A 22,271-nucleotide genomic window follows, 5' to 3' on the forward strand; every position below is an offset into this window, starting at 1 on the left:
AATGGATAGGAGTATCTTCTATACTATATACTAATATTAAAAAGAGGAGAACTTTGTTTGTTTTTAATGGATAAACTCAAAAACTACTGGACTGATTTAAAAAATTATTTGACCACTAGAAAGCTACATTATCTGAGAGCAGTGTAGGCTATATTTTATCCAGGTTCGGAACGCGGCGCGGATGAAACCTCGGGAGAACGGCCAGTCTTTTATAAAGATGGAAATGACCTGGGTTAGGGGGAAACTCGCCCCTGAACTCCATGATTTAACAAAGTTTATATTGGGTACTAGGATTTCAGTATTTCAGACAAAGTATTATAATTATTATATTTATGATGAAAATTATGAAACAGATATTTTTGTTTCCTGACGATTTTGAGCTGTCAAAAATTTCACAGCTTCCGGATTTCATGAAATTAAGTCAAAATGGGTCGATTTACGAACGTAACTTTTTTACATGGTAATCTGGCTCGCACATTTGGACCAGTTTTCCCAGCTGTTATTATACCGTGTAATCGGGGCCGGGGCGAGTTTTCCCCTAATCCATTGGTTTAAAGTGATCAGATACGCACTCGCCCCATGTAAAACAATCCTCTGCATCAGGTAAGATTGTAAACAAACCCAAAAGGCAGCTTTCTTTTACCGATTAATTATCAATTATTTTCGGGGTCGTTATTCTATATTCTCTAGACTCTAGACTCTAGACAAACAAGTGAAACATTATTATGACTACTAACGGACAATAAACAAAGTATCTATATCATTTTTAATGTCAAGCTTTGTTTTACATGTATTTGTCCCCAAACATACCTGGCTTTTATGTTATTTAAACTATGGGTTTTTTCCTTTACCTTTCTTTCCGAGCTACGGGAAAAAGTTCCACATTCATTACTGCTCCATATACCTAGATCAACATTGTAGTGATTCTGACAACTAGTGTTATCTAAAGGTATTGGGTTGCCCGGGTAACTGTATTGAGAAGGTCAGATCGGCAGTCGCTCCTTGTAGAACACTGGTACTCAGCTGCATCCGCTTAGACTGAAAGCCGACCCCAACATAGTTGAAAAAAGGCTAGGCAGATATTGATAGATCAAAATTGTTGCTATATATTTTCCAAAATTCGTCAAAATGACCTTGAACTTCGATAAACAAATACAAATGACATGCAGCTTAAAAATCAACATATAAAATGTTTGCTAACAACTTTCAATCATATTTGCTTATTACTTGAAACTCGAGGTAATATGAAGATTTGAAGAGCAGTTTTTTGGTCTATTATGTAACAAAATGTTTGGAGAGGTCTGTGACTAGTTGTGGTACATGGTTTCTCTCGCATTTGCTGATTTGAGCTCGGATCTAGTGTAAGTTATCATTGTCTTATTTTTAAACTACTTCCGAAATAAAACTCAATTCAGAGGATTTTCAGGTACATTCGGTCCTAAGTGTCGTATTAAAAATGACAACGAAATTGGAAAATAATTCAATTCCTTTTTCATTAATAACAAATATTTAGTAGGTAATCCTATTGATGTTAGAAAACATGTTCAAACAAACAAACAATAATTTTAATCAATCAACATTTTATTACTATAGATGTAAATCAAGGTCCAATAGAGGTCAGGTATCGTTCTTTGATCTGTTGATGTTTAGGAAATCAAATTATTGTAATATCAAGATTACCCGTGATAATTGAATTAATCGCTTCCATCGTTCCTCTTATTTATTTCTATAGTTTTACATGAATAGAAAAATATACCTACATATGTTTGCTGTGTTCTGCTATTACTTTACTATACTTACTATCATAGCTGTTATTGAACATCCTTGACAGTCGTTACGGGTAGTCAGAAGCCAGTAAGCCTGACACCAGTTAATCAAGGGGTATCGGGTTGCCCGGGTAACTGGGTTGAGGAGGTCAGATAGGCCGTCGCTCCTTGTAAAAACACCGGTACTCAGCCGCATCCGGTTAGGCTGGAAGCCGACCCCAACATAGTTGGAAAAAGGCTCGAGATATGATGATGATGGTAACTAACTAATGAGTCTATTATATTGTAAAGTTTTCTCCAAAATTTTTGTCACATAATTGCAATCAATGCAATGCAAAGTTCTATAGTTTTAGATATAGGTATTTCCGTAGTTCACAAGTGAGTTCGTGATTCATTCAGATTGGTGATTAAATAAATACTTGTCTAAGATGCAAAACAAGAAAAAAACTGAAATTAACATGGGTCATTGTTTTAATTTCCAATAACATATCTTCGCACAAATATGTTTGATTTTTTTGCAGAATAGAAATTATATAATTTGTACTTTAATTATATAAAACGTAAATAAGGATTGAATACATACAAAAAAATAGTACTTTTGCTTTTTTATTATTTTAACAGACAAAGCACGAGTCTGATTTGGATACACAGGGTTTCATACTGCAAATCTGTAAAGCGAGCAAAAAATTACATTTTTTGTGTTGGTCCCTAAAATATTAACTTTATTCTAATTTTACATATTATTTACAATACATATAAAAACTATCCTCGTAAAACAAAAAAATTAAAAGCGTCAAAAAATTCATCCCCATCGCTGTTGACTGGGAGCATACCCAAGAGGCTGGCAGCATTACCTCGTTGGATCGCCATGCTGATCCTTTGTCCGAGGTAATAGCCAGCGTATTCAAATTTTCAGTGTTTGCGGCTGCTGAAATTCATTGACTATGAAAATCTTAACTGACTGTCTATCACGGTTTATCAGCTTGGTGACAAAGTCGGACGGACAGCGAAATCTTAGTGATAAAGTTTCGAATTACCCTGTAGAAACGGTACCCTAAAAAACCCACTCTTAAAATGCATGAAACGCATCAGAATAAAAACATAAAAAGGGACACTAAGTAAATAACTAACATCATACTCATTTACCTACACATAATCGCTCGGAAACAAACAACACCTTTTTTGACAAAACAAATGCAAATCAACATTTTTTTTTAACCCGTACTCTGCAGACTTAACAGTTGGCCGACAGTTCACCCGATAGTCAGAAAATCAAATATTATCACCTGCAATATTCTTTGTATACAAAATATCTAAAGTATCTTGTATCAGTCTGATACCGGCCAAATACCTGATCGTTGGTTATATGCGTACCATTCATTTCCATAAATTCCATACTAATTTAGAGCCCGAACAAACTGTCGGCCGACATTTTAGTTTTGAGTGTGCTCTTAATCTTCACCAAACCAGTTCTCCAATTGATCTTATCTCATAATAAAAGTAAATTATACTTTGAAAACCGTTCAGTTTTGGGTGATTTCTAAACCAGTGTGCACGTTTCAGAAACGCGGTTGAAAAACTGGATACCTCCTTTTTTGAAGTCGGTTAAAAATGGAGAGTGTACGAAAAGATACAATGTTGAAGTTTAATCCTGATTCTTTGGAGCAAGTTAGGAAAGAACTTAATTTGGAGAAGCCGGGAAGAATTGATGAAGCTATCGATATTTTGGATAGTTGGGTGAAGAAGCAGCCGCATTTTATGAAGAAGGATTTTGGTGAGTAGACTTTAAAAGTATTTTTACCTGGATGCGGGAAGTAGTTCCTTTGGGACGCTAGTTTTTGCGTTAGTGAGTAACAAATAACCACACCAATCCAAAGTTTCATGTTTATAATATTATAATGTTTTGATAAATTTATCAAAGATGAAGAGAAGATATTTTAGGATGCGACATAATTATGGAGTTATGCAGTATGTTATGTCAACTACTTGGGTTATAATTTGCAACAAAAACACTCTGAAAAGTAAAAATATATTTAACGATATTTTAAGCTGAAAATAACTCCTCTCTTAACTAGCTTAACAAAAAAAGGGTTTTTTTGTTTGGAAAAAGACTCTGAAACTCCTGAACCGATTTCAAAAATTCTTTCACTGCTAGGAATTTATGCTATCCCCGGGTATGGCAGGCCATTTTCTTTTCTAAATTAGATGCTGATATTTTATTCCTATATTATAGAGTTAATGAATGGAAAGGATATACCAATATGTGTCATTAGGGTGTCGATACCACAGCAAAAAAACAATTGAAATATGTACCTAAACATCCTTTTGCCACTTGAATGTCACCTTCAGCTATCCCTTCCGTCAATATAAAAACTAAATAAAAATATGCCTGTGTTTTTTGAAAGTCCAAAATACAACCTTCAAAAAGCCCTTTATTACTTCCTGTTTTTTTATCTTCTGGATTTTTAATACTTATAATAATCAATTTGAGTTGGCACTTAACTAAAGGTAAACTATCTCGATAGGATTTTTTCACAATCACAATAAAACAATTTAACAAGCCTATCAAATCAATTATATACAATGTTACAAAGTAATTATTTCAACAAGATGCCCTTAAAATTCCAAGTTGATGAAGATAAGTAATTAAGTCAATTAACTATACTACTTTACTAATAATAATAATAAAGAGGAAACAGTTTTTTGTTTGTAGTCTGTGGCTCCGAAACCACTGAAACGATTTAACAAATTCTTTCACTGTAAGAAAATTACACTATCCTCGAGAAACATAGGCTATATTTTATCCAGGTACGGGAAGAAGTTCCCCGGAACACGGGCGAAATAACTAGTCAATTATACAATATTATAAAGCAATTATTATTTCAACGACATGCCCTTAAAAGTCCAACTTGATAAAGATAAGTAGGTAGGTTATTAAATCAATTAATATTTTTAATAATAAAACAATTATTAATAACTATTACAGCCCGAGATTACTTAGAAAGAATCCTGATCACGGCCAAAGGTCTTGTGGAGCGAGCTAAAGAGAGACTAGATAAATTATGCACTTTCAAAACACTGATGCCTGAATTCTTCAATGTTAGCGAAGATATTAAGAAAGAAATGGAACCGTTACAGGAATTAATGTAAGTAATGATAGAATTAGGTAAACATATCTAAAATAATTTCAAACACTACATCCGGTTAGACTGGAAGCAAAAATAGATTAGCAAGTTAGCATACATATAGGTTAATATGACAGGTAGACTATAGATAGCTTAACTCAAAAGTACTGTTTTGTATTGAACTGTCAGCTTCCTAATCTATTTTTGTTAGGCGCAAAAACTTATTTTTTAATAAATTATTATCCACGGAATCGATATGGTCTAAAATTTAATTCTGGAGGGTAGCAATTAGGTGGCAACTCTGGGTGAAAAAAAATTCAATACTTTTGCGCCGTTTCTTCACACTGGGAAAAGTGACAGCCATCCTGATATCAAAATGGCTGTCACCTTAGGACGCTGAATATCTTGAAAACCACGAGGGTAGTAATAGGTAGCAACAAATGGTAGCTGGTAGCAATTAGGTAGCAACTCTCTATATGTATTTCGAGAGGATCGGTGATTTGTGACGGCGGTCCTGATGCAGACAAGTTTAGGATCATAGTTCAAATATACCAAGTAATTTTCTTGATTAACAATTACTATTTTGTCTCCTAATTCCAGTCATGCTGGCCACTTACCTCAGATGACGCCGGAACACCATAGAGTGTTCATTTGTAAACTAACATCTGAAAACTTGGAGGCTGCGTCGTTCTTTTGTTTTTATAGGTATATGACTATGGTGAGTTTAATAATTATGTAATTTCTTTATTTTGAATTTATGTTATGGTTGTCAGTTGCAATTGTAAAATGTTATAGGGTATTATTTACTTTCTTATTATTATTTTTAATTAACTTTATACGTAATTTATTATTTATAAAAATATCTTTCATTTTTTAAATAACCTTTTAATTTAACGTGTAAAATTTCTTTCTATTCCAGCTTTGTGAATACTTCTTACAAGCCGAATACTGCAAAGGCTTTCAAATTGTATTAGACTACTCTCAAATTAATATCCTGAGTTTTGTAACTAAAGTCAATCCTATGGAACTGAGACAAATTATCACTTTGATGACTGTGAGTATAATAAAAACGTTACTAATATATCAACACAACGTTAGTTTGTTTGTAAAGCGTTTACGCTAAAACTGCTGGAACTGATTGAGAGGAAATGTATAGTACCCCATGGAAGGTCTATCTGGCCACTTTTTATCTGGATTCGGGAATTCGATGTCTTTTGAGACGGGTGGAACATAGTATATCATCACCAGTCTAGCCTTTCCCCAACTATGCTGGGATCGGCTTCCAGTCTAATTGGATGATGCAGCTCAGTACCAGTGTTTTACAAGGAGCGACTGCCTATCTGACCTCCTAAACCAAGTTACCCGGGCAATCCAATACCCTTGGTAAGATGATGATCAGTCTTTCTGGCTTCTGACTACCCGTTACGACTGCCGAAGATGTTGAAATGACAGGGTGGAACCTAGTACAAAAGAATATTCATTATTTATGTTGATAATTGAAGGACGTTGACATCAACAGTAGATGATAATTTTGTCCTTAAAAGTTGAACCAACTTGTGACATGTTTTGCACAAAAAAAGGACAAATTAAGTGCCTTACAACCTTGAACAAACAAAACATTAGGAGTTTTTTTGAAAATTTAGGGTCTTTTATTACTTCTTGTGAGGTTTTAGAAAAAAATACAGGACAAGATTTTTTATACCTAAATCTTGACGGTTTTGTTTTTCATAATCTGTGAGTAGGATCTCTTTTTGCAGTTAGTTTGCTAAATTTCTTTACTACTAAAAATGAATTAACATAACGCTGGACCTCTATTTGCTATGCTAGTATGTCAGGACTCAATATCATCTAATGACCCAGTATTTGATCGATCCTCATTTGTTTTACTGATCATTGTTCAATCAAACTTTTGTTTATTAGCTAATATTTACTGGTGACAGTAATTCTGTCTGTTTGTCCGACTTTCACGCCAAAACTACTCTGATATTGTATGAATGATGCACACCACATTGAGAGTCTAGAGCCTGAGACAGTATATAAGCTTCATTCTATACGGATGCGCGAGGTGGACTGGATGTAATCGTGGGGAAGTGTGTCTAGTTCTCCATAAAGACATGGAAAAGAGCCTGTATTGACATAAAATAACTATGATTCTGATTCTGAAATTCAACACCTTCTTTAAAATCTCCAGGAAGGATACGGTTGCAGAATTAAAGGCGTCCACGTGATCTCGTCATCCAAAATGGTGGATACTCTTATAACCATGCTAAAGCAAGTCTTCAGCGCTAAATTGGCAGATAGGATACATTTGCACAAAACTCCTGAAACCCTGTCTGAGTATGTGCCTAAGGATATGATGCCTTCTGATTATGGTGGCAAAGAGATGGCGTTACTGGATTTGAATAGTAAGTTATATTATTTGACTAGCCTTTTCTCAACTATGTTGGGGTCGGATTAAAGTGTGACGGGATGCAGTTGAGTACCAGACTTTTACGTGAGCTACTGCCTATCTAACCTCCTCAACCCAGTTACCGGGGCAACCCGGTACAGAAAGTTTATAGCCCCAAGTTCATCTTTTTATTTTCGTTTAGTTCGTTTGTAAATTATCGTTTTCGAGTATATAATAATTGCTATAATACCGTTGACAGGCGTTTGCGAAATTAAAGATTTTTTTTTGTCTCACGGGATTGGTTGAGCCATACCTGCGTGTAAAACATTTATTCCATTCTATTCCAAATGTGCATGCAAATTTGTCATCAACAAAGCTGCCTATAATAACTTATTTCAGTTTTTATTATACAGTGAAATATTTTAGCTCTGGTTTTACAAAGATAATCGCGAAAGTTAAGTAAGCAACACACACAAACTTTCGCCTTAATAATATTAGTGAGATTGCATCAAATCACATGATTTTTTGTGGCATAACTTATTTAGCATACTTACAAAAGCCTTTGCCGTTGAGTCTGAATATTATTACCGAGATTGTACAAACATGCAATTATAAATTATATATTTTTTGTAATTTGTAACACTTCACTTTATTTTTATTTCCACAGAGGCCTGGTTAAAAGAGATTAGCTCCAAGGAGTTTTTAGCCTACATGAACGAGATGAACAAGGCCAGTACCAACGAATCTTGCAGACAATCAGACAAATTCAATGAGCATTATATCGGCATGCCTGGATCTTTCAGGGCTTTGAGTGTCGATTAACTCAAAAATGAACTCTTTGCTCGTAGTTTTAAGGTTATTTTTTGTAAAGCATGGGAAGATGCCTCAAGCATTATATTGGCATGCCTAGATCTTTCAGGGCTTTGAGTGTCGATAAATATACAAAAATGAACTTTATTCTTGTACATTTAAGATCACTTTTTGTAGAGCATGTCATATCGGCAATCGGCATGCCTGGCTCTTTCTGGGCTTTGAATGAACCCTATGCTTGTAGTTTTTAAGGTAAATTTTTGTATGTCTTATTCTAAAGGGAAGCTTGTTTAAGACTACTTTGATCCTAAGATAACCTAAGATAAGACCTGTATTTTTGTTAGTGACTGTAAAGGTTCATGCGGCATGATTGAACAAAATACGGCCGGCGGGTTGGGCCGCCGGGCTGTGCCGCCGGCATCAGCGGCTTTGGTGTGTAGACACCATAAGAGGTGTACTATCTAAATTACGATTTTGTACTTACAAATAAATACTCAAAACAGTCACTTTTATTTTGAAGTGTTACCATTACTTTTCAAAAAGGAGGAGGTTCTCAATACGGATGTTTGTAATGCTTCTTGAATGTTTGTTAAAATTTTTATTTTTTTATTCGTAGGTATGAAACTTATTCGCACTTGCTTTTAAAATATAGGTTAGATTGTGTAAAGAATCCTATTAATACTTAATTAATGTGTATAAATTATTGTAATTAAATTGCGGTTGTAGTGTGTTTGTTTGTGTTTTATTTATCCTTTGAAATGAATGATTTTCGACTTCATTCATCTTTAGTCAAAGTTTAAGAAGAATTTTGGGCGTACCTAAAAGATAAATTTTACTCAGCAATCAAGTAAGTTAACCTATATACACTTCTATTCCTCTAGAAGAATCGCATCAATATTCTTTCGGATTTGCTATAATCACCTTACAAAAATTCAAAATAAAAAGAAACTAACTGCAGCGCAAGTCTAATAGTCAGAAACGCTAGATCATAGGATCGGTTAAATGAACAATAAAAGATAAAGAATAGATCCAAATATGCACAACTAGCTAACGGAATTCTAAAATCTACGACCCAGATCGACCATAGTTTATTAAAATCCCTACTTATTATGAAAATAATAAGAAGAACAATTGTTGTTATGAAAAGTAGTTACATAACAAACGCCTTATGTGCACTTTTCATACATCATTGAATGTACGAGGTTTAGATCTTACACCTCGACTGACCTTTGGTTATAATTATTAGATTTTAATTACAGTTAACAATGAGACAAGTAAAAGATATGTGGTTTTAATATTTTGATTTATTATTGTGTTAGTTACTAAAGTGTGGATGTGCAGAAGTTCCAGTTGTTCAAAAGGATCATATAGTTAATCAAAAGGTAAATACACCTGTATTTTTAAATAATCTTTTATAGTGTCCCTTGGTAAAATTACTTTAAAAAAGTCACTTTCTCAAAATAATTATAATAATGCACTGTTTGTAAGTAGCTTACAAGATAAACTTAGGATCTCAAAGCAAAAAATATGTAGTATTGGTCCAAAGCAACTGCATCTGATGGCTTATCCACTATTGTATCGTCAGAAGTGTCCGATAATAATTTTAGTAGACCTCAGGTTGTCTGCACTGCAATCTTAGTCCGATATACTTGAAGCCTTTCTAGATTTTGTGGTACCTATAGTACAATCTATCCTCCTCGTATACTCCTACATATTGTTTTATAATTTTTTTAGAGATTTCTACCAATACCACAACGGATGGTACTTCTGAACTCCACATTCCGTGGTACAAAATTAACTAAGAAATTATCATTATGTTCTTTATCATATTAATCCCGCATTGTTTAAACAGCTATACAGCAGTATATTGTTTGTCATTCTTAAACCATAAACAACAACACAATTATTATAATTTAAGTGACAATCACAATATTTACTGAAACTAATTATTATTATACTTATGAACCCGCCCTTTTTTGTCTTTATGATTGTTATAAAGATTTATTTAAAAAAATCTTATTTTTAATTAAACTATTTTTAACTTCAACATTATCTAATTTAAACTAGGCTGAACATCAGTACTACCTACTTCTTTTTCCGTCCCTGTTCCCAATTATATTTGGGGTTGCCACAATATTTGCCGGTTCAATTGTTTTCAGTTTTCACTCCCTTCTTATTCATGCCATATCTCAGATAGACCATCCATCTTTTCTTCTTGAAATCAGCACAACTCATAAGAACTCAAAAAAAAAACTTAAACAGACCCCACTACCTACCTCTAACAGTTCTCGAATGACTCGAGCTACTTCTATAATATAGTTCTTACTATCCGGTGCAGTGCTGCTAGATTTATAATATGTAACTTTTTTTATGTGAAAACGTTCAATGACCCTCTATGCTGCGGATGCAGCGTGACACACTTTTACTGACTAAAACCCACCATGTTTCTATGGAGCCTTTGTTTACCAGGGCTGGGGTCTCTTTCGAACAATCTCGCAGCCCCAACCATACTTAATGTAATATCACAAGAATTTTGTGTCTGTTTACCTCTCTCTGGCAAAACTACGGATTATTTAACTGTACTTATTTTTTTTTAATAATAGTTCTTCAAAAATACATAATGATTTATGCTTATGTGAACACATACAATCGATCAGAGTTATTGCATAATGCGTAATAAACACTCGTAACAATACATAGGTTTTTGCATAATCTTAATGGTATAAGGTGGTTATATACTTGTTTGAATTGCTACAGTTTTGTTCAAACTTTTGCTACAGGTACAGGTTTTATTAGTGCTATATTAACTAAGGTAAGGGATTAATAATATGAATATTTATTTGCGCTTGCGCGAATAGAAAGTCCACCAACAAGGTGGACAGACGATCTCATAAAGGTCGCCGGAAGACGCTGGATGCAGGTCGCCTCCAACAGGTATCTGTGGAGATCTAAGGGGGAAGCCTATGTTCAGCAATGGACATCCTATGGCTGAGATGATGATGATGTATAGAAAGTGCACACGGCATGCTCAGCTGACTTATATTCTTAGATTTTGACGTCATTATTAAATTTCAGAGTAAAAAGAAGGACATAACGACTTGATGATTATCTTATTTACCCATTATCATCTTAGTTGTAGGACGCTCACTTGCAAACATAGGCCACCTCCATTGATTTCCAAAAGGACCAAATTGGTACCTAGCTCCCTGCATACTGTGCCTACCCATGACTTTGGCGTCCAACTACTATGTTGGTAGGTATCCCATGCCTGCAAAACCGTGGTCTCCATCCGAGCACTACGGCCTCATTGGCCCCAGGAGCGTGAAATCTGATGATGCTGTTTTTCGAGAGACGCTAGAAATTCTTATTTGGTCGAATCATTTTAAGTGCCGGTTAACAACAACAAGTGTGTCCTCACCTTTACCCAAGAATAAAGGTTTTAATATAAGCTATAAATAAATGTCAAACTTCTCATTTCATTACCATTTGTCACCGCAGTGGTACCCAAAATGGTGTCGGTGTTACAAGACAGGATTCTGGAATTCCATCCAGACACACTGGAGTATGCTAGGAAGGACGTCAATTTGGAGAAGCAAGGAAGAATTGAAGAAGCCGTGGATATTTTGGATGATTGGGTGAAGAAGCAGAGGCATTTTGTGAAGAAAGATTTTTGTGAGTAAACTTTGGAAAATAATTATTAATATTCGGTAAACCTAAATGTAACTGTAATTTGGTACACATATGTAGTCTGGGTTTGAGAAAGGCCTAAGCCATTTTTTATGCATTTGGGGAGAATAGGTTCTTCAGGAAGTCGTGGTGGCCTAGTGGGTAAAGGACCATCCTCAAGTACGAGGGCGCGGGTTCGATCCCAGGTCAGGCAAGTACCAATGCAACTTTTCTAAGTTTGTATGTACTTTCTAAGTATATCTTAGACACCATTGGCTGTGTTTCGGATGGCACGTTAAACTGTAGGTCCCGGCTGTCATTGAACATCCTTGGCAGTCGTTACGGGTAGTCAGAAGCCAGTAAGTCTGACACCAGTCTAACCAAGGGGTATCGGGTTGCCCGGGTTACTGGGTTGAGGAGGTCAGATAGGCAGTCGCTTCTTGTAAAGCACTGGTACTCAGCTGAATCCGGTTAGACTGGAAGCCGACCCCAACATGATTGGGAAAAGGCTCGGAGGATGATGGGGAGAATAGGTTCTTCAGGATAATAATAGACCTGCGCGGAACAGCTTGTAGAAGTACGTAAAATGTGATATATTACTAGGATCTGACCTACTATATCTCGTGTACCATACCTTGATAGTTGTCATTGGAAACAAAATCACTATTGGTACTTCAACCATTAACTTTTTACGATGAAAACCTTTATTCCATCACGTTTATACATGTTATAATATGCATATATTATATGTAAGCAAGCGATTTATGAGGTGCATAATAATTTGTATCTAGTGAAATAAATTATTATTATTTGTATACCCTATTTTAATTAATTAATAACAGGTATCAATTTTGAAATTTTGCGTTAAACCATAATCAAACAGTTGTAAAATCGTTTCTCATACCTATATACATACATAGGAAAGAGAATTTGTTAGAATTTGCAGAGAGTTGCTACCATTTGCCAACAGTTGCTGCCACCTGTCATTAGTTGCTACCAATTTACGGTTTTGATAGTAATCATCTTATATCAATAAACTTATTCTATCTAGAATTAGGTGATCTTCACACTGCCCCGCATCACGCTGCATCTTGCGTGTCGACGCACCTACGCGCGTTCCTGCGGGAGTGCAGAGTGCTTAGTGCGAGTTTTCGTGAATTTATTTACGGACTCACATGAGAGCGCGTATACTAAGATTTGTATGGAACAAAAACAGCTCCGCCTAGTGTCAAAAATTTGAACCTAAAGTAGCGAGTGCCAGTTTACAAATTTTCGAAATCGAATCGCTCGGACTCTCAAGTGAACGTGACAGGCACGGGATTGGTTTATTTCTGCCGTGATGCGAGTGCGAGATTCAGATTTTGACAGATCGAATCCTACATCCTACATCCTACATATATTATAAACGTGAATGTTTGTGAGAATGTATGGATGTATGTTTGTTATTCTTTCTCGCAAAAACGGCTGGACCGATTTGGTTGAAATTTGGTATGTAGATAGGTTATACCCTGGATTAACATATAGGCTACTTTTTATCCCGGTCAACAGGGATAAACCGTATTTTTATTAATATTTTGTTAAATCAGTAGGTATAGACGGCCTCTTTTGAGTTTTGCTGTTTCTTTTTCTGAATCCTGTATTTTTTTGTTTTTAGGGTTCCGTACCCAAAGGATAAAACGGGACTCTATTGTTTTCGCTCCTCTGTCTGTCCGTCCGTCCGTCCGTCCGTCTGTCCGTCCGTCTGTCACCAGGCTGCATCTAAGGAACCGTGATAGTTAGAGAAAAAAATTTTCACAGATGATGTATTTTTATTGACGCTATAACAACAAATACTGAAAACTAGAATGTAATAAATATTTTGGGGTGCTCCGATACAACAAACGTGATTTTTTTGTCCGATTTATAAATAATGGTACGGAACCCTTCGTGCGCGAGTCTGACTCGCACTTGGCCTGTTTTTTTTATTAGTACGCAGATGTCAATCCTTTTGTCATTTATGCTGTCATAGATTTAGAAACCCACTACCGTTTGATAGATAGGCAATAGGTGACACATAATTTTATGCGATAAGAGGCCAAAAACTGACCACTGTAGAGGCATGTAGCTGGCCCCCGAATGTGTAAAAGACAAATTTTTGTAACAAAACAAGCGATACTTTGAAAAATGTTTAACATTTTCTATGAATTGATTCCAAAAATTAAGAAACGCTATAAATACTAATACGTAACTCTAAATACTATAACTTCTACATAAAAAAGTGTGTTTCGTTTTTGGCTTCACCAGAAATCACATAATGGTCGATCTATCTACTGTTATCTATATCTATTGACAAATATGGCTATCATACTGCGCTTTGTCTGTCAGGGCCATTGGAATTTAACGAAATTCTCCATAATCCGAATTTTGCGGATATATGTTGTCGATTCAAAATCAATATTTCTTTATGTTTTGTTATTCACACCTATAAGGTTTCGATCGAGTACTCCTTGACAAAATCTTACTTTTTATATTATAAATGTCAAAGTTTGTGAGAATGTATGGATGTAAGTTTGTTATTCAATCACGCAAAAACGGCTGGACAGATTTGATTCAAATTTGGTATATAGATAGGTGATGATATCCTGGATTAACATATAGGCTACTTTTTATCCCGGTCAACAGGGGTAAAATTATTCCGCCACGGTCAAAGCGGCTCCATCTGTGGTATATAAAATACAACAAATTTGACATTAATTAATTATCATGTAAAGTCATAGATGGAGTTGTGCATTTTTTTATAAACAAATTGAGCTGGGGTTTTATTTTAGCTTATCTTCCATTAATGTGGAGGCTTAAAAGTAATGAGTAGTATTAAGTAGACCTTAAATATTTTTTGTGTGGTGCAAAACATGTAACGCTTATGGATCCTAAAAGAAAGGATAAAGATATGTCTCTCGCAAGCGCTGCTAAGCGTGAGTTAAGTTTCTGTAGCTTTAGAAACAAGCCCAGACGCAAAGTGCACATTAAAGAAATGAGAGCTTCCTCGATTGAATATCACACGCACGTAAAATGCTTTATCGCCCCTGAAAACGTACAAATTACGCGTCGCATACCAGAGACATATGTATGTACTTACTTTCAACTTCTGATCACAAATACACTGTTCTCCATTATGAATAGTCACAATCAGACCCGAGCTGAGTCTAAAAAAACACCTTTTATATATCTACGTTTACATCATTGATATCATTCAGTTACAAAGACTTGCTATAAAACGTGTTTTCGCTAAATGTACTATTATTTTTTTGAAAACATTTATTCCCAACTCTGATCTCATGGAGATGGTTTCCGACTATCACCTCTGTGTGGACTGTGCGAACTATCGGACCCGGCCCAGGTTTAAGCCATGGTCTGGGGCGAGAAGAAATGGGATGAAAAAGAATGAGGCGGCGGAACGATTGAAAATTCCCACTGCGGTAAGAAACCACGGGAGCCGATTCCCGGCCACCATAGGCGTGGGCGATGAGTTTTGAGTGGGTCGTCGACCATCCGGCTCCTAGGAGACCCGTGTCTAACGTGCCCATGTCAGCGATGCGCGTTATTTCACGCGCCCCTTTAGGAGATTCTGCAAACCCCAGTGAGGCCCACCAGAGAAAAAGCCTAACACTCCCTCACGCTGCACCCAATGCTGCACTGCTCAATGCACAGAAGACTGCATTCTCTAATGAAAAGTCAAACTAATGGCTGAGAATAACGTAACTTTCCAGGATGCCATGCAACGTGTTGCACATACCCTGGCCTTTGGGAGCTTGGTAATCCTTTTCTCCACCTTCACAAAAACACATAGGAAGTGGTGAAGGGGTTTTGGGGGCTGCCTTTGGTTTTGCTGAATTATCAGCCTAATTTGAATAATCGTTTTTTAGTTTTTTTCACTTGAGTTTTGAATAGTAATGAATTAGTTTTGGTCTCGGCGACTTGGACGTCTTCAGAACGTATTTACCAACTCTTAGTGGTCATCATGCACACCCGCTTCTCTAACTATATTTGCAGGATCAACAAGATTGTTTTAGTTTGTTATATTAACTACGCTACTATAGCCCGCTGTCGAAGAAACTTTTTACATCAATTCTGGAGAAGCTACATAATTATTAGCCTGTACACCAGCCTTACTTTTGCTGGCTGCAAAGAAGTGACAAATTGCGAGAGCACATTTTGAAAAATAACTGCAGGCTTCAAGTACGAACACATGAATTGGACTCTCACAGATATTGGCCTGTTCGTGAACTAATTCAAACAATTCGGTGGAATCCCAACTTAACATAGAAAGAAGAAAGAAAGAAAGTGAGTGAGTGCACAGAAAATCCTCAAGTGTTTCCCCCTGTAGTGAAACTATGCCCCTGCCTGATGACTATGTCATCTTCCACCCAGCTTTTCCCCAATTATGTGGTTGTTGGCTTCCCGTCAAACCGAATCTGTTTGAGTACCAATAGTTTATTTGGAGTGACTACCTACATGATCTCCTCAACCCAGTGAACTGTCAAACAATGATACCATGGACACCACGTTATCCATGGTATGATTGTTTGACAGACTTTCTGGCTTCTGATAACATGCAGTTGCTGCAGAAAATGTACAAATGACAGCTTTATCAGACCTTTGTATCCTGTGAGAATTACTCACGCCCCATACTTACGTAATCATTTTCCAAATCAGTTGACTAGGTCCAGAGATTTACACAACGTCACAAACTTTACTTCGTTCATTTAAATATAAAGGTCACACATGAGAGACGACGGCAGATAGAAGAGTATGGAAGGAGAAAAACATATTGACGACCCCTAATAAATTGGGATAAGGGCAGGGGGATGATGATGATGATAAATGGCCACACATAATTATACCGGATAAATATGTAGTATTTTGACAATTCTATATTGCCCACGCAGACGAAGTCGCGGGTAACAGCTAGTAGTAAATAAATACAAACGCCATCGAATTTAACCAAAAAGTTCTCACGAAGATTTTTGTGGTGAAAGTGAAGTGAGGAGATATTCGTATATCAACAATTAAGTTTTTATTTAGTGAAAATAATACCAAAAATATGGCAGGGCGCTTTTTCTTTGCTCGGAGGATGTTTGCGGCCGCAAAGGCCCAAGATGAACGCAACAAAAGCGCCAGAATTGGGGCAAGGGCTTGCGCATTTTTTAATTCGTTAGTTCACCTCACGGAGACGCAATTTAGACATAGATATTGATTGTCCAAGAAGATTTTTAAGTTCTTGTGCAGTTAACTGAGACAAAGCACAAATCTAAAATCCACTCTACGTGTTTCCTTGGAACATAAGGTACCTATTTATCAATTCATGTAAGTTACAATATCAATTTCTAAAACAAAACTAGGTATGTATATGATTGAAGAAACTTTCTCCTTCTTTTATTTGCAGGTGCTTACCGCTTTATTCTTTTTTGCCACTGGATCCTATCAAAGGCCAATTAGAGAAGCAAAGCACGTATCCCAAAAAATGTGCAGTGTGTATTTAGAACAAGTAACTGAGGTTCTGACTCATAGAAATATATAAGCTTCCCTAGCACTCCAGGTGCTAGACAAGCTTGTCTTCATTTTAAATTAATTAATTTAAAACAACTAAAAACTTTTTTCGGGCGTCGCGTCAAACATAAACAAAACATCCAAACAATAACCCCAAAAATTTTGAAAGACAGTCGTCCCATACGATTACATGCTAAAATGACGTCTTTCTAAATTTGGTAGGTTTATCCCACCAAGCGAACGGAACACCAACCTAACAAAAATGATCATCGCTATTCGCCGTGAGGAAACGTGATGCGAGTAATTTGCGAGATGGCAACTCGCACTCGCTTAAATATTGCATTCGGTTCGTTTGAAGTTGACTCGCTGAACTCGACAGTGAAGTCATTCGCAAAATTTTGTTCAACTCGCACTAGGCACTCAGATCTGCATCATCGTGCGGGTTTTTCACGCACTCACGCGCGTAGATGCGTTTTGTTAATTCACGCACGACGGCTCTCATCGAGTTCCATTTTCAAACATACACGTCACGCCCTTTCAAAATCACGCGCGTCACTGCGGGATTCAGTGTGCCATACCTTGCGTCTCGCCCCGCACCTACGCGCGGGGGTGCGTGTTTCTCCGCATGTATGTGCGTGATCCGCATGAACGCGCGTGGATGCATTTTCAGTGTGTTGGACTATGCGTGTTTTCCATACAAACGGAGATATTTCCATACAACGGAAAAAAACGCATCCACGCACTACGCTGCATCATGCGGGGCAGTGTGATAATCGCCTTAGTATAATGTTATAGAGTAGTTTTTGGGAGACGGGGGCAAAATTGCATGTAAGGGCAAAAAAAAACGAAAGAGCAAACAAAAAGCTACATAAAACTGTCTTCTTCTTTTCAGCTCGAGACTACTTAGAAAGAACTCTTATAAGTGCCAAAGGGATGGTGGAGAGAGCTAAGCAAAGAATAGACAAATTATGCACTTTCAAAACTTTGATGCCTGAATTATATCCTAAAACAGTTGTCAAGGACGAGTTTGCTGTTCTTGATAATTATGTGTAAGTATTCTGTATATTCATGTATTTTTCTTGTAAAGATTTTCATCCCTACTCCCTACTAATATTATAAATGCGAAAGTAACTATGTCTGTCTGTCTGTTACGCTTTCACGTCTAAATCACTGATCTGTACATAGAATAGTTTTTATCCCGGACTTTTGAAGAATTTTCTTGGAAAGCCGCGGGCGGAAATCAAGTTAACTATAAGAGACAAATTCAATTTTAATAATAAGACTTTAAGGCTGCTACTTGATGATTTTTATGTCAAGTCCAAATACAAAGCGCCTACCATAATTCAAGAGCTAGCTGTTTTCGAGATGTTTCTTCATACCAAGACCGAAAATGATGTTTATCCACAAAAAGTCATTTTATTAGTAGGTATTTCGCTTAAAAAATAACAGAAAAGAAGTTAATATTTCATAGCATTAACTAAATATATTATTGAATTTTCAGTCGCTATGCTCTTCTACCAAAGATGTCGAAGGAACACTATAGAGTATCCATCTTCAATGTTAAGTCTGATGATTACACATCAGCACATGTTCACATCTTCTACAAATACGTCGTTGTGGTAAGGGAATTAAATAAATTTATCAAGAATTAATTAAATAGCGATAAACCTATTATAACACTCAAATACAGTTCTTAACATACTAATGCTCAGTTCTTGTGAAATAATGTTGTCCCTCTGAAGACAACCATTTGATGCATGGCTCATAGGGTGTTTTCATTGTTCATTTTGACTACCGTGAAGTCAGTACAGAAGCCAAGAATTACTGATGCAATATACCGATATGAATTTTGCTACACTGATAATAAGAACCTGAGCAATGTAATAGGCTACTTTAAACCAGATACAATAAGTTGTTGTGTAAACGAAGGAACTAGACATTAGTTATTTTATAAAAAAGAGTTCTGAGTTAAAGAATTAAATAAATCATGTTGTTATTTTTCAGCTGAACGAATACATAAGACTTCGGGATTACAACTGTGGCTATGTTATTGTAATGGACTTCAGAGATGTCAACATACTGAACTTTATGACCAAATGCACGCCTCTTGAACTTCGCCAAATCATTACTATAATGACGGTTAGTAATCCATTAGTCATTTTGAGGTAGGATGTAAACGTAGATGCAGCTAAATACATGTAGTTCTGCGCCTAACTTCCATTAACTTCCCCTAAGAAAAAGGTGTGAGCAAGTGACGGAGGTGCGTGAATAGTATATAAGCTTTATTTCTCGTGTGATTTGTGTGTGTAGAAGATTATAGTAGGTACGCCCTAGGCCACTTGCCTGTCTGACCTCAAAAATGATGATAACCCACGGTAATTAGAGTATGGTAAAAGTCAAGCAATGACTCCCTAGAGTTTCAAATCACAACCAGGAAACACTATAAATTCTGAAGCACTTTAAGCTAACCTTAATACAGTTGAAGAAAAGCAAGACAATAATAATGATGATGTTATTAAAATTCCAGGAAGGCTACGGGATGAGGATCAAACAAATCCATATAATAAGTACATCGAAAATGGTGGACACACTACTAGGATTTTTGAAGCAGGCTTTAAGTACCAAACTGGCGGGTAGAATACATTTACACAAAGACAATGAAACTCTGTCGGATTTCTTTCCAAAGGAAATAATACCTAAAGAGTATGGAGGTGAGGAGAGGTCTGTGCAAACTCTTAATGGTAAGTTGTAAGAGCAGATAGAGGTATAGACCATTTTTTACTTAGGGTATGCGAATCTTCCATATCTGTAAATTTTGGTGTCTAAGCGGATAAGCGCGTAAAGATCAACAATTGACTAACAAATGCACCTTAGTGTGTTCATATAAAGATTAAAGAAAACACACAGACAGAAAACCTAGAACTAAGCTACTTTTTAGGGTTCCGTACCCAAAGGGTAAAACGGGACCCTATTGTTTTCGCTCCCCTGTCCATCTGTCTGTCACCAGGCTGTATCTCATGAACCGTGATAGTTAGAGAGTTGAAATTTTCACAGTTGATGTATGTATTTCTGTTGCCGCTATAACGACAAATACTGAAAACTAGAATAAAATAAATATTTGCGCTGGTACGGAACCCTTCGTGCGCGAGTCCGACTCGCACTTGGCCGGTTTTTATATCTGCGAGGGAAGTAATTATAATAAAACTCGACACGAGAGAAGAACCGTAGGAACAGCTAGTATGGAATATATAACAATTGTAATCTCCTGGAGTTTGGTTACCCGCTCTCAAACACGAGCGCGTGTTTGAAACCTGAGAATATTATCCTATCCTAAGCAATGTTGAGGCCTACATTAATTAACCTGTCACCCACATTCATATACTACGGATTTGTATATTCTATGTATTGATTTTCCTACCAGATTTGACAATAGCCCCAAATAATACCAAATTCCTATCTTTAGTATGTAAATCAATAGACATTCTTAACCATTTTTATCTTTTGGAGATGCTTGAGTAATCACTTGTAATAGGTAAGGTAAGGTGTGTGCCAGCCAACGTGGTTAAATGTATTAATTTTGTATAGAACCGGTTCTTCAATCCATATAGACAGAATTATGTTGCTGGGAAGTTTGTTGTACCATTTCTTCTTCACAGCTAAAACACATAAGAAATGGTGAAGGGCGGGCGTTTTTCGGAGCTGTCATTTGTAAACTTGACCTCCAAAAAGCTTGCTAATTTTCAGAAAAATTTGAATAAAGAACCTTTAATCTTATTTTTAAGCAGATGTCATTAAAAACCATCAAAAGACTCCTATCTATCTTCACTCCATAATTTTCGTGTTTTCAGATGAATGGAGGGATGCAGTAACTGCCAAAGACTTTGTGGATTATTTTGAAGAGATGTACCAAGCGAAGACTGATGAGTCTTGCAGACAGGCCAATAACTTCAATGAACAGTATATCGGCATGCCTGGGTCTTTTAGAGCTTTGAGTGTAGATTAGGAAGACTAAGTGGGGATTTCAATAACGTATCTGTGGATTTTATTGTCTCTTCAATAATTTTCTAGCGGGGGTGATCCTGTCTTTAACAGGACATAGCCATGAATCTATTATTACAATCATGGAAATAAGTTGCATAGGCTAAGTGTCAAGATATAATCAGTGGACAGATAAGATAAGCTGTTGAAATGTGTAGTAAGAAAGTAGGTTATTTGTAAAAAAATTATAATGTATGAATCTTCAATTTACGAGCCCAGCTCTTGTCGGTGCAGCTCCTTCCGTTTACGCCTATCTAGCGCCAACTCCTAAACTTCCTTATACGTCACAACTAATCAAGCAATCAAAATATTCACAACAACATTCACCTTCTCTTTAATTTGCTTGATGTAGCTATATCTTGGACGACCCATTCCCCTCTTTCCTTCGACTTTCCCTTCCACGATGTTTTTGATTAAATCGTCGTAACGTATAAGGTGTCCTATTATTTTTCCTCTCCTGTTCTCTGTGTTATGCAATAGTTGTGATTGGGGTATGCTCTTGTCTTAGTTTCAAATATGTATTTAATTTATTAACAGCAAAATTGTTATATTCTTTAAGTTTAACATAGGTTAAGAGTAATAAATAGTTTTATGTAGTGTTTTATAAAGAAACTGTTATTTCACCCTTTTCCTCTTTGTCTTCTCATGAAGACTAATACAATGCATATACAATGCATTGACTTATAAAGAAAACAGCTTTAATTGCACAAATGGATTCCTTGAAAACCCGGAAGCAAAAAAGTCATACAGAAGCTGATGACAAAGATAGGGATTAATCGAAGGTAATTTTTATTTAAACCTGAATTTGATGATTGATTTATCCTAAAGCTAGCTAAAATACTTGTTCTTGTGAGATGTAAAAGATTCCATCTTTTTCTTATCGAGTGTGCTGTAAGGTTTAATCACCAAATAAACGCAAGGTTCAGACTTATTTTCCAATGTGTCTGACGG

General features: G+C 36.2%; 2 protein-coding genes across 2 annotated transcripts; both read left to right on the forward strand.

Annotated features, from left to right (window-relative positions):
• Window positions 1-3,291: 3,291 nt before the first annotated feature.
• Window positions 3,292-8,715, forward strand: LOC110381076 (alpha-tocopherol transfer protein). Its single transcript, XM_064040485.1, has 6 exons — window positions 3,292-3,540; window positions 4,753-4,912; window positions 5,492-5,609; window positions 5,811-5,945; window positions 7,083-7,296; window positions 7,948-8,715. Exons 1-6 carry the CDS (start codon window positions 3,378-3,380, stop codon window positions 8,100-8,102), a joined length of 945 nt encoding a protein of 314 aa, XP_063896555.1. The 5' UTR covers window positions 3,292-3,377; the 3' UTR covers window positions 8,103-8,715.
• A 2,832-nt stretch (window positions 8,716-11,547) lies between these two features.
• Window positions 11,548-21,809, forward strand: LOC110381065 (alpha-tocopherol transfer protein-like). The gene is made up of 6 exons (XM_064040602.1): window positions 11,548-11,762; window positions 18,175-18,331; window positions 18,784-18,901; window positions 19,287-19,421; window positions 19,810-20,023; window positions 21,131-21,809. The coding sequence occupies exons 1-6, from the start codon at window positions 11,600-11,602 to the stop codon at window positions 21,283-21,285; spliced, it is 942 nt and encodes a 313-aa protein (XP_063896672.1). The 5' UTR covers window positions 11,548-11,599; the 3' UTR covers window positions 21,286-21,809.
• Window positions 21,810-22,271: the final 462 nt, after the last annotated feature.

Source organism: Helicoverpa armigera, chromosome 22 (genome assembly GCF_030705265.1).
Source record: "Helicoverpa armigera isolate CAAS_96S chromosome 22, ASM3070526v1, whole genome shotgun sequence".
In the NCBI taxonomy this organism is placed as follows: domain Eukaryota; kingdom Metazoa; phylum Arthropoda; class Insecta; order Lepidoptera; family Noctuidae; genus Helicoverpa; species Helicoverpa armigera.

Excerpts from the sequence above, each read along its gene's own strand:
- LOC110381076 (XM_064040485.1), top strand. The coding sequence starts at position 3,378 with ATGGAGAGTGTACGAAAAGATACAATGTTGAAGTTTAATCCTGATTCT. Across the intron at positions 3,541-4,752 it reads TTTTATGAAGAAGGATTTTG|CCCGAGATTACTTAGAAAGA; the intron begins GTGAGTAGACTT and ends TAACTATTACAG. Across the intron at positions 5,610-5,810 it reads TTTATAGGTATATGACTATG|CTTTGTGAATACTTCTTACA; the intron begins GTGAGTTTAATA and ends TTTCTATTCCAG.
- LOC110381065 (XM_064040602.1), top strand. The coding sequence starts at position 11,600 with ATGGTGTCGGTGTTACAAGACAGGATTCTGGAATTCCATCCAGACACA. Across the intron at positions 11,763-18,174 it reads TTTTGTGAAGAAAGATTTTT|CTCGAGACTACTTAGAAAGA; the intron begins GTGAGTAAACTT and ends TCTTCTTTTCAG. Across the intron at positions 20,024-21,130 it reads GTCTGTGCAAACTCTTAATG|ATGAATGGAGGGATGCAGTA; the intron begins GTAAGTTGTAAG and ends TCGTGTTTTCAG.